General features: G+C 40.1%; 1 protein-coding gene across 1 annotated transcript in view; it reads right to left on the reverse strand.

Annotated features, from left to right (window-relative positions):
* Positions 1–1,841: 1,841 nt before the first annotated feature.
* LOC139381740 (golgin subfamily A member 7B-like) overlaps positions 1,842–12,895 on the reverse strand; it is a 47,504-nt gene continuing 36,450 nt past the window's right edge. The window contains exons 4-5 of the mRNA XM_071125483.1: positions 6,757–6,858; positions 1,842–1,986 (exon numbers count right to left, since the gene is read on the reverse strand). Coding sequence (XP_070981584.1) covers positions 1,903–1,986; positions 6,757–6,858 — 186 coding nt within the window. The 3' untranslated portion in view covers positions 1,842–1,902. The remainder of the gene's footprint in view (positions 1,987–6,756; positions 6,859–12,895) is intronic.

Consider the following 12,895-nt stretch of genomic DNA (forward strand, 5'->3'; position numbering starts at 1 on the left):
TCCAAGCGGGCTGTCATGTGCCTTTTACTGAGGAGTGGGTGGAGTGCTGCAGCGATGGTTGTCCTTCTGGAAGATTCTCCCATCTCCACAGAGGAATCTGGAGTTCTGTCAGAGTGACCATAGAGTTCTTGGTCACCGCCTTTCTCCCCCGATTGCTCAGTTTGGCAGGGCGGCCAGCTTTGGGAAGAGTCTTGTTGGTTTCAAACGTCTTCCATTTAAGAATGATGGAGGCCACTGTGTTCTTGGGGACCTTCAATGCTGCAGACATTTTTTGGTACCCTTCTGCAGATCTGTGCCTCGACACAATCCTGTCTCTGAGCTCTATGAACAATTCCTTCAACCTCATGGCTTGGTTTTTGCTCTGACATGCACTGTCAGCTGTGGGACATTATATAGACAGGTGTGTGCCTTTCCAAATCATGTCCAATCAATTGAATTTCCACAGGTGGACTCCAATAAAGTTGTAGAAACATCTCAAGGATGATCAATGGAAACAGGATGCACCCGAGCTCAATTTTGAGTCTCATAGCAAAGGGTCTGAATAACTTTGTCAATAAGGTATTACAGTTTTTCATTTTTAATACATTTGCTAACATTTCTAAAAAACACTTTTTGCTTTGACATTATGTGGTATTGTGTGTAGATTGATGAGGGAAAAAAATATTTAATACATTTTAGAATAAGGCTGTAACGTAACACAATGTGGAAAAAGTCAAGTTCTGAATACTTTCCTAATGCACAGTATGTGCCTGTGTGTGTGTATGTGTGTGTATGTGTGACCTGAGACCACATGGATATGTGGCTGCCAGGATATTGTATGCAGGAACTCAAGGCCAGTGGCCACAGGTGTGTGTGTGTGTGTGTGTTTGCGCATTTGCCTGTGTGTGCATGTGTGTGTGCGTGAGTGTATGTTTGCATATGCGCCTGATTGTATGAGTCTGTGTGTTTTGCACATGCGGCTGCGTGTGTGAGTGTAACCTTCAGCTGCGATGTGGATCATCAGCACCCAATGCTCTGAATGAGCATTAATAAATAATCCAAGGTGTTTCAGTTTGAAGTCCCAGACAGATACATGTAATATTACCAAGAATAACTAGCAGTCCTTCACAAACACACTGAAAGCTGAAGCAGTAGGTCCAAATAGAACAGGGCAGGACATGTCAACATTCACAATGCACTGACCTCGTTCTCGCACTGCCTGAAATTAAGCGTCTTTTCCAGAAGATTACCAGTAAGTTGCCAGCATTCAACGTGATAGTTATACTACTGCTGTAGTTATAATGTTGCTTCAAAATAGTTAATCCTAGTGATAACAATTGTTTCTTCCTGCTCATGAACGCAACTGAGGATGACAGTGATGTATTGGCTATGGCATAATGATCAGAATTAAACTCATGGAAACACAGGGAATGGTGAAAAAATAGAATGGTCATGGGTAAAGGAGTAGATGGTTGGGAAAGTGTGCAGAAATATGAGTGTAAGCATACTGTTAGATATTCAAAGATGTGTGTTTAGAGTGTTTGACTTGGTGTGTGCCTGCTTGAACATTATATCATTGCATGTGTCAGCTCCTGGCCTCATGGTACTTCAGTTTCCTGTTGAGAGTAGCCTACAAATCCTGGCCTTTCTCTCTCTCCTTCCTGACTCAGAACTATAGATAGTATATACATTCAATATCTATTTCCTGTATCACATATACATCTATACTCAGAACAATAGATGGTATTTTGATTACATACACATCTATACTCATAACTAGAGATAGTATATTGATTACATATACATCTATATTCAGAAGCGTGTGCTCTCATGTTTCAGCATGCGGATGTTGGTGAGGGATCCGCTGCCTCTGTGGTGGTGGTGGTGTTGTTGGTACCCATATCCCTGGTGCTGTTCCTCCAGTCACCGCTGGCTGATTCCAGACGACACATTGCTGCTGGGGCTAGAGCCGCTCGAACCGCGGTCTTCAAACACACTCACCTCGATCTGGAGGGCACAGGGGTTAAGGAGTGGGAGGGAGGGGGTAATATATGTACACAGATTGGGGATAAGGGGTATACTCTAGGCCAGGGGTAGGCAAATAGATTCAGCCATGGGACAATTTTATTCTGAAAGAATGGTCGGGGGGGACGGAAAATCATTCTAATAATTTGTACACTGCAAATTGACCAAAACTAAGCCAAATAATAGATTGTATTTTAAAATAATAATAATTTCATACCTTGATTACATTGAGACACGATCACATATGTCTCTTTTTTTGTGGGAATACTTGGGAACAGATTTCCTAAATCAAACACATTTTTGCTGTATTCCTGGTGATTTAAGTCTTCATTTATTTTTATTATTTTTATTTTTTATTTTTTTACCTGTAGGCTGCCACTCAAAATAAAAATAACAGTAAGAAATAAATACAGCATTTAGGTAATAATACATTCAGTATAAACAGGAAAAGAAAACATAAAAAAAATTGGGCCTCCACCATCAAACTCCCATTCAATTCCCCCAACCCCACCCAGCACATGTCTCCATCCAGAAGTAATTACAGTGCCTTTAGAAAGTCTTCATCCTTTTAAAGAAAGGGTAACCCATTTTGAATGTTGTATTGCTTTTGCCTCCAGTATTTATGCTGCAATGGTTTATGTATCAGGATGCTAGAGTAAGTTTATTTTATTTTTATTTTATTTCACCTTTATTTAACTAGGCAAGTCAGTTAAGAACAAATTCTAATTTTCAATGACAGCCTAGGAACAGTGTCTGGAGTATTTTTCCTGTGTTATCCGTTGTCCTGTGTGAATTTAAGTATGCTCCCTTTAATTCTTTCTCCCTCCTCTCCTGGAGGACCTGAGCACTGGGACCATGCCTCGGGACTACCTGGCCTGATGACCCAATCCACCTGGTCGTGCTGCTGCTCCAGTTTCAACTGTTCTGTCTGCCTGCCTATGGAACCCTGACCTGTCTCTAACTCTGAATGCTCGGCTATGAAAAGCCAACTGACATTTACTCCGGAGGTGCTGACCTGTTGCACACTCTACAACAACTGTGATTATTATTATTATTTGACCCTGCTGGTCATCTATGAACGTTTGAACATCTTGGCCATGTCCTGTTATAATCTCAACCCGGCACAGCTAGAAGAGGCCTGGTTCCTCTCTAGGTTTCTTCCTAGGTTCCTGCCTTTCTCTGGAGTTTTTCCTAGCCACCGTGCTTCTACACCTGCATTGCTTGCTGTTTGGGGTTTTAGGCTGGGTTTCTGTACAGCACTCAGCTGATGTACGAAGGGCTATATAAATAAATTTGATTTGTATAGCACTTTGTGACATCAGCTGATGTAAAAAGGGCTTTATATATACATTTGATTGGTTGATTTGATTTTTGTGCATCTCTGAGTGATATTCTATTGATTCCCTGTGTAAATATTTGTTTTCATGTGTATCTGAGTTATTGGTGTTCAAGCAGGCAGAAATCCGGTCGGTATTACGTAGCACTGTGATAAAGTCGCCTCACTACACTGGAAGTTAATAGGAATACAACTTTTAGATCGTGAAAACGTCTTTCATACAGATTTCAATACTCGGGAGGATGTCTTTTCTCAAATGAGCCATTGATCATATTTTTGCAATATTCCTATCTCAAGAAATGTGTAATTTAACGGAGGGTCTAGAACATTTTTCCTATGAGTCTGCTTTTTTAGTCCAGGGTGCATTGCATGTTGGATTTGTCAGAGATATTATAGGAAGGAGATAGGAATCCAATGAATGAAGGAACGTATACAACCCATCCAGCAGACTGTCGACCAATTGCGTCCACGTTGTCATGCTGCGTCATGCAGTTGCAAAGCTAATCGCCACGCAATCCCTTCTCATACAGTGTATACTGTATGTTGAGAAACATGCTTATTTTCCTCGAAAGTATGTAATGTCATGATTCCAAAGCTGTATGATACAGCAAATTAATTATCGCACATCTCAGAAAATATTTGTAATATTGTACTTCTTGTTGACGAAATTTGTGCTAATGTTTAATGTTTGGTCTAATGCCCAATAGACTCCCATTTACTCCTTGAAGGATAGAGCTCCTTGTCCCAGAATCACCGTTGTGAATGTTAGACTACACTCTGTAAGTCACATCGATCTACAGGTTGAACATGGCGAGATTGTAAACTCCTAAATTGATAATGCCGTTTGTTTAGGCAATTTTACAGCTAACTAGCTACGTTACATGCTGATATAGTCTTTTGAATTATTGTGTGTAGGTATGTTTGCTATATATCTAGCTAGCTAGCCAGTCAGACCATAGAGAGCATTGAACTGTGGATTTTGTAGTTGACATGAGCTGAAACAGATTTCCACAGTGATTTTCCATGTTGCTACCAACCTTATTATAACGCTAAAATGAAACATTTGTTCACAAAAAAGTTGGTGTCATTTAACACTGTAAATTAAAGGAATTAGTGGTTTTGGGTGGATTTATCCTTAAACTTTGTCACGACTTCCTTCGAAGTCGGTCCCTCTCCTTGTTCGGGCGACGTTCGGCGGTCGACGTTGCCGGTATTCTAGCCATCGCCGATCCACCTTTCATTTTCCATTTGTCTTGTCTTGTCTTCCCTCACACCTGGTTTCAATTCCATCAATTACATGTTGTGTATTTAACCCTCTGTTCCCCACATGTCCTTGTCCGGTATTGTTTTTTGTAAGTGCTTATGCACGTTATGTCTGGGGTTTTGTCCCATTGTTTATATGTTTTTTGTTACACAGTGATTTTTATCATTAAACTGCGCCGTTGTAACACAGTCTTTGCTCTCCTGCGCCTGATTTCTCTACCGCCAGTATGCACGCTTTACAAACTTATTATACATTTTGTTGTGTTACATCCTGAATTCAAAATGTATTCAATGGATTGTTTTCTCACCCATCTACACACAATACCCCGTAATAACAAAGTAACAACATGTTTTTAGAAAATTTTGCACATTTAAAAAAAATTAAATACAGAAATATCTAATTCATATAAGTATTCACACCCTTGAAACAATACATGTTAGAATCACCTTTGGCAGCGATTACAGATGTGCTTTTCTGGGTAAGTTTTTGCAAACCTGGATTGTACAATATTTGCACATAATTATTTAAAACATTCTTCAAGCTCTGTCAATTTGGTTGTTGATCATTGGTACACAGACAGTTTCAAGTCTTGCTATAGATTTTCAAGCCTATTTAAGTCAAAACTGTAACTAAACCACTCAGGAACATTCAATGTCGTCTTGGTAAGCAACTCCATATTTGGTGTGGTGTTTTAGGTTATTGTCCTGCTCAAAGGTGAATTTCTAGGATTTTGCCTGTGCTTCGCTATATTCTTTTTATCCCCCAAAAAATCCCTAGTCCTTGCCAATGACAAGCATACCCATAACATGATGCAACCACCACCATGCTTGAAAATATGAAGAGTGGTAATCAGTGATGGATTGTGTTGGATTTTCCCCAAACAAAACACTTTGTTTTTAAAACATAAAGTTAATTTCTTCAGCACATTTGATGCAGTTTTACTTTAGTGCCTTATTGCATGTCACGTTCTGACCTTAGTTCCTTTATTATGTCTTTGTGTTAGTTTGGTCAGGGTGTGAGTTGGGGTGGGTAGTCTATGTTCTTTTTTCTATGTTGTATTTCTGTGTTTGGCCTGGTATGGTTCTCAATCAGAGGCAGCTGTCGATCGTTGTCTCTGATTGAGAATCATACTTAGGTAGCCTATTTTCCCCATTTTGGGTGTGGGTGATTATTTTCTGTGTCAGTGTTTGCTCCATACGGGGACTGTGTCGGTTTCCATTTATTCTCTTATTCTTTTGTTTTCTGTGTTCAGTTATATTTCATTTAAATTATATTATGAACACTTACCAAGCTGCGCATTGGTCCAATCCTTTCTACTCCTCCTTCTTTAGAAGAGGAGGACTAAAATTGTTACAGTACAGCAAGTTAGTATAGGCTACCATTCGTCTGATCTCTCATTTAACTGGACCCAAGTCACAGTAGTAAATAGATAAGCTAATGTAGATTCAGCGAAAAAAAGTGGATGCAAAACATTATTGCATTCAAACGATCTGTTTACAGGTCCACAACTATTTGCAATTGATTTTGTCTTGCAGAAACGGTCAGAAACAGCAAATGTCACTTAAAAACATTCTGCCGCCACAGATATTTTATAAAGTTCGCCATTACTATTTCCCCTAGATACTGTATTGCCCTAATTCCAATACTTTCAAAGTATACAGCAAATAAGGGCATTATTTGTCACCATAAAAGGTGAATTATGGGTGTTATTCAAGTGGAATTATAATGTACGACAGGACTTGATTTATAACGGGCACGTGTATGTACGGGGTGCGACAAGTTTATAAAACTCAATATTTTTGTGCGTGCGCAGTCTTTTCAGAAATGTACAGTAGTGTTACATTTATGCAACGGTTATAAATTAGGCCTAAGAGGAGAGAGCAGGGCCAAGGGGGAGAAAAGGAGGAAGAAAAACAAGGTCTTAATAAAACTAAAACTATCTTTAGTGAGCTACAACCACACTGAAGTCGCCCTAACCCTCTAAACTTTTACTCTACGAGGCTTTGCCTAGTCACTTTAATCACCAGCAGTCAACTTTCAGGAAATCTATGTCTTGTAAGACACCTAACCCTAACCTCTATAATCAAATCGCTAACTTTTGGTAAGAAGACCTGCGGTGACAATAGATCAATGTATTGCTCAAAAAGGATACGACTCTCATGCCTCTCTCAACAGGATCGGTCAGTAGCAGACCTCTGGGAGCGTAGATCTTCTCATTCTGTTCCTGGATATACCCTGAGATCTTCTTCAATACCTGATAGAGTGAGGGGAGAGAGAAAGAGGCAGAGGGAGAAGAGGGAGATAGAGGAGAGAAAGATGAGGGAGAGATGGAGAGGATGTTGCTTAGAATAAAATATAAGATGTGAAATGAGGACAAGGCTATAAATCCCTGCCCCTTGCTTTTGCATTTGCACCCCTCTTTACCCTCCCCCCTCATGTGCCCCACAGAGTGGAAGAAATTATAGATGGAAGAAATTACTTGCACTAATTCTTTCTGTCTATGTCTGCTTGTCTTTCTGTCTACAGCTGCTTGTCTCTATCCAGTCTAAAGCCCAAACATAAGCAAAACCCAGTGTATTTCTATTATGCTCTAAGGATACTACGTTAATCTAACACACACTTCCAAAGAACTCATGTTGAGTGAGACCCAATGAGTTAGATAATTCAGAATTGAAGACTCAAGAGTTTTTCACCGTTTGAACTTTTCTAAACATTTCTCTCTTTTCCATTTAAAAGCTTTGGTCCATAATTTGGAGACATTGGTTGGTAATTGTTGAGATGCCCTTTTTTCAGTGTAATTCCCATTTTTGGATGAACTGTCTGCAGTGTTTGGTTGAACTTCCTGGGCCCTGCTTCCTGTCCAAAGGGTGTACTTGTACATCAGCTGCCTCACGCTACAGAAACAGGAGATAAGCTCCTGCTCCTGCCAAGGCTTGTGCAAGGCTAGTTACTGGGTTGTTAAATCAAATCAAAATCAAACAAATGTTATTTGTCAGATGCGCTGAATACCACAGGTGTAGTAGACCTTACAGTTAAATGCTTACTTACAAGCCCTTAAACCAACAATAGAGTTTTAAAGAGATAAGAATAACAAATTATTAAAGAGCAGCAGTAAATAAAACAATACCGGGGCTACATACAGGGGGTACCGATACAGAGTGAATGTGCAGGGGCACCAGTGTCGAGGTAATATGTACATGTAGGTAGAGTTATTAAAAGTGACTATCCATAGATAATAACAGAGAGTAGCAGCAGCATTCCATGCAAATAGAATTGGAAGCCATTTCATTAGCTGATGCAACCCGTCAGGATGCTCTCGATGGTACAGCTCTAAAACCTTTTGAGGATCTAAGGACCCATGCCAAATCTTTTCAGTCTCCTGAGGGGGAATAGGTTTTGTCGTGCCCTATTCACATCTGTCTTGGTGTGCTTGGATCATGTTAGTTTGTTGGTTATGTGGACACCAAGGAACTTGAAACTCTCGACCCGCTCCACTACAGCCCCGTTGATGTTAATGGGGGCCTTTTTGGCCCTCATTTTCCTGTAGCCCACGATCAGCTCCTTTGTCTAGCTCACATTGAGGGAGAGGTTGTTATCCTGGCACCACACTGCCAGGTCTCTGACCTCCTCCCTATAGGCTGTCTCATCGTTGTCGGTGATCAGGCCTACTGTTGTGTCATCAGCAAACTTAATGATGGTGTTGGAGTCATGTTTGGCCACGCAGTCATGGGTGAACAGGGAGTATAGGAGGGGACTAAGCACACACCCCTGAGGGGACCCAGTGTTGAGGATCAGCAATGGGCGATAATTGTGCACCTTATTTCACAATTGAATTTAAATTAGGCCTAACTGAATGATAAGGAGGGTGAAGAGGTTGACTTAATTTAGAACGACAATAGTGTAATGATGAGTTTGTGTTATGCCTATTTATCAGCAGCAAATAATTTGACTGCGCGTCATGGCGGTTGATACCATTCTCTTTTACATTTTACTTTGTACAAATAAGCTGTTAGTGACTGTTTTATTTACTATAACTCTATTACTAATCAAATGTATTGTAAGGGAAACAAAAACATGCTACATTTTGCAGTAGGCCTTTAGAAGAATGCAACACATATCATTGACTCTATCCAGCGAAGGGAACGATGCTAGCCCACTGAATGAATAACAAATGGATGGATGGGCAATAAATGTGCAAGTTACTTTACAATCTAATTTAAATTAGGCCTAACTGAATGATAAAGAGGGTGAAGAGGTTGATTTAATTTAAAACAACAGTAGTGTAATGATGAGTTTGTGTTATGCCTATTCATCAGCATTGGCGCTCATGTTAATAATTTGTTTTATTCACTGTAACTTACTCATTTAATTTAAAACATGCTATGTGTTACAGTAGGCCTTTAGAATAATGCAAAACATACTGTATCCTTGACTCTATCCAAAACACATTTCACACATAATAAGAGTTAGCCTAGAGACAAGATTACATGGACATAATCTAATGGGTGACACTATCAGGCCTATCAAATTGTATATGAAGAGATCTGTAATTTACAGATGCAGGGAAAGGATCATCACTTTATCGAATCACATGCAGGTAAAACATTTTGATTTCAATATAGTACCAGAAAGAGCATATTCTGCAGTTTCTATTACATACCTTAGTCAAATAATCCTCATAAGTCAAGAGGTGCAGCTCTATTTCCAAATGTAACTTGTTTAAAGAATATCCAAGCTGTCCATGCATTCAGCACATGACCACTCTGGCTATTAAGCAAAAACGAGTAAATTAATAAACATAAAATTAAAATATGCTATTTATTTTCTAAAATCATCCTTTAAAATTGTTTATGCACTGGTGGTTTTATTTAGGAAAACAGCAAATCATTTCAACTGTCCACCTGGCTAGTTATATTATTATATTATTATTTGTTTCAATTTGTCAAAAGAAGCTGTAACGGGATATTTTGGAATATATTTCCACAAATATTTCAAATATTTATTTTTGCCACAACTTTGGAAGTATGCTTGAAGTCATTGTACATTTGGAAGACCCATTTGCGACCAAGCTCAGGACTGATGTCTTGAGATGTTGCTTCAATATATCCACGTAATTTTCCCCCCTCATGATGCCATCTATTTTGTGAAGTGCACCAGCCAATCCTGCAGCAAAGCACCCCCACAACATGATGCTGCCACCCCCGTGCTTCACGGTTGGGATGGTGTTCTTCGGCTTGCAAGCCTCCACCTTTTTCCTCCAAACATAACAATGGTTATTATGGCCAAACTGTTCTATTTTTGTTTCATCAGACCAGAGGACATTTCTCCAAAAAGTACGATCTTTGTCACGATGTGCTTTTTTATGGCGGTTTTTGAGCAGTGGCTTCTTCTTTGCTGAGCGGCCTTTCAGGATATGTCAATATAGGACTCATATTACTGTGGATAGAGATACTTTTGTACCCGTTATCTCCAGCATCTTCACAAGGTCCTTTGCTGTTGTTCTGGGATTGATTTGCACTTTTCGCACCAAAGTACATTAATCTCTAGGAGACAGAACTTACTCCTTCCTGAGGGGTATGATGGCTGCGTGGTCCCATGGTGTTTATACTTGCGTACTATTGTATGTACAGATGAACGTGGTACCTTCAGGAATTTGGAAATTGCTCCCAAGGATGAACCACACTTGTGGAGGTCTACAATTTTTTTCTGGGGTTTTGGCTGATTTCTTTAGATTTTCCCATGATGCCAAGCAAAGAGGCACTGAGTTTGAAGGTAGGCCTTGAAATACATCCACAGGTACAAGTCAAATTGACTCAAATTATGTCAACTAGCCTATCAGAAGCTTCTAAAGCCATGACATCATTTTCTGGAATTTTCCAAGCTGTTTAAAGGCACAGTCAAATTAGTGTATGTAAACTTCTGACCCACTGGAATTGTGATACAAGTGAATTATAAGTGAAATGATCTGTCTGTAAACAATTGTTGGAAAAATGACTTGTGTCATGCACAAAGTAGATGTCCTAACCCGACTTGCCAAAACTTGCCAAATTTGTGGAGTGGTTGAAAAACGCATTTTAATAACTCCAACCTAAGTGTATGTAAACTTCCGACTTCAACTGTATGTTTGCTGCACCTTGCGGGTTGATATGCATCTGATGCATACTGTATGCTAAAGGGGACACCCGGCAACATTCTCTAGTGGGTACTTATAAAGTGAAAGGCTAGGCTGTTCTAGTGTAAACACACACAGATCATGCATGCACGTACTAGCTCATAGACGCACTCACACACACACAGTAAGTATTCCTGGCTGGGTATACATTATCTTTATCATCAGTCATCTGTCATTTACTGAGATTTTATCAAATCTAGTATAAATAAACAACTTTCCTCACATGGCCAATATGATCTCGAGATCTCCATGTTGCACATATCTTATCTGACAAATATATTATCTTACAATGACATGTAAGGAGAGCACAGAGCACACTTCTGCTTGGCTCAAACCTGAATGGCAATGCATCTAGTGTGTCTTGATTCCCTTCCAGTACTTTTGCATGGTTTTGATCCAAAAATGCTTTAAAAAAACAAACAGAAACATACATAGAGATGAATTCTGTGTGTCTCGATTTGCTGAAAGAACGTTTATGAGAACATTACAGAAACATGGAGATGAAAGTTGTGTGTGAGAAATAGCGAAGAGGGGCAGGCTGGGACTTTTTGATCTCTTAACGTCTTGCTCTGTCTGACCTACTAACACACACACAAACACACACACACATGCACACACAGCTGAGGAGAGGATGAATTAGTGTGTGTGTTTGTGTGTGCATGTGACCGTAGGGGCATCAAGAGAAAGATTAATCCCTTCATCAGTTGTGTTTGTGCCTGTCATTCGCTTAGACGGAACACACACAAAAGCCATGTTATGGTTGGAAGGGCTGTCCATGCCCACCGGCACCCAGGTGCCAGCTGTATGACACACACACACACACACACACACACACACACACACACACACACACACACACACACTAGCACAAGCACAAAGCAGTGGACAGCTGAAGTCAACATAGTGTATCAGAGGCTCAATCAGACCTTATCACAGAGCCTTTGGCTGAATGTGTGTGTGTGTGTGTGTGTGTGTGTGTGTGTGTGTGTGTGTGTGTGTGTGTGTGTGTGTGATGTATACGTGTGTCCAGCTGATAAGAGGCCACACACCAGTGAGCATGTATGAGTGGACAGATTCCCAGGACTACCCACGGTCTAGATCAACATCTTTGTCATCAAAGCACACTGATTACGCATAGCGTGTCAGAACAACTACAAAAAACAATGTTCTCTCAGCCGACACTCATAACTAATTCAGGTTATTGAACCAATTCAGTTTATTTCCCTGCGTCAAATGGCAGGTTTCCAAACTGGTATTGGTAACCAGTCAAACCTTAGTACACGTGCTATCTTAATTTGACCAGTTTCTCACAGCAGGAAAATATTCATGCAGCAACAGAAATTGTGAATTATATGTGGATTATAATAAATGTATATTTTTGTATGGGGTGAATACAATTTTAGTTAGGATATATCAAGTCTGACATTTTAAAGTGGAAATTACACACTTGAGAAGCTTTTTTAAACCTTGAATACTATAAATTCCATTTCCTGCTGCAACAAAGTGATCAAATTAAGATAGAACACCTGTAGGTGGACGTCACAATAAAACTTGCTTACTTTAAGAGTCAGCAATTGCTGTGCACTTGCACACTGCAAACTAGCCATACAGACAAATGCAGAATGTCAGAACAGTTGTAATTCAACTGTATACTTCACCATGCCACAGTTCACACCTCTGAAGAGGTGAGGCATTTCTGACACGTCCATCCTGTGATCCCTACCCCTTTCTCTTTGGCAGAATGTCTCAGTGTTTCATGTGAACTTCCCATGCCCATAAAATACCAGCCTTTAGACCAACTGTTCTTAGTGTCACCCAATACTGACGCTACATTGGCACTCTCAATGTCAAATTAGTTCAAATAATCTTGCTCCTCACAAACACAAGGCTACCAGTATGTGTGTATTTTCGTGTGTGAGTGGGGTGTGTGTGTGGGTGTGTGCGTGTGCGTGACAGAACCTCTCTGATCAACTCACCTTGGTCTCACAGTGTATATAAAACCCCATAGAGCCTGATCAAACTGTGACATTGTTAGATTGAAGTCAGCAGAAGCATGGCCCATCAGCATTGTAACTGTCCACAGGAGCATGGAGTGCTGCATAAGCAATCCAGCCGCTGT

The sequence above is a fragment of the Oncorhynchus clarkii genome, chromosome 23 (genome assembly GCF_045791955.1).
Source record: "Oncorhynchus clarkii lewisi isolate Uvic-CL-2024 chromosome 23, UVic_Ocla_1.0, whole genome shotgun sequence".
NCBI lineage: Eukaryota > Metazoa > Chordata > Actinopteri > Salmoniformes > Salmonidae > Oncorhynchus > Oncorhynchus clarkii.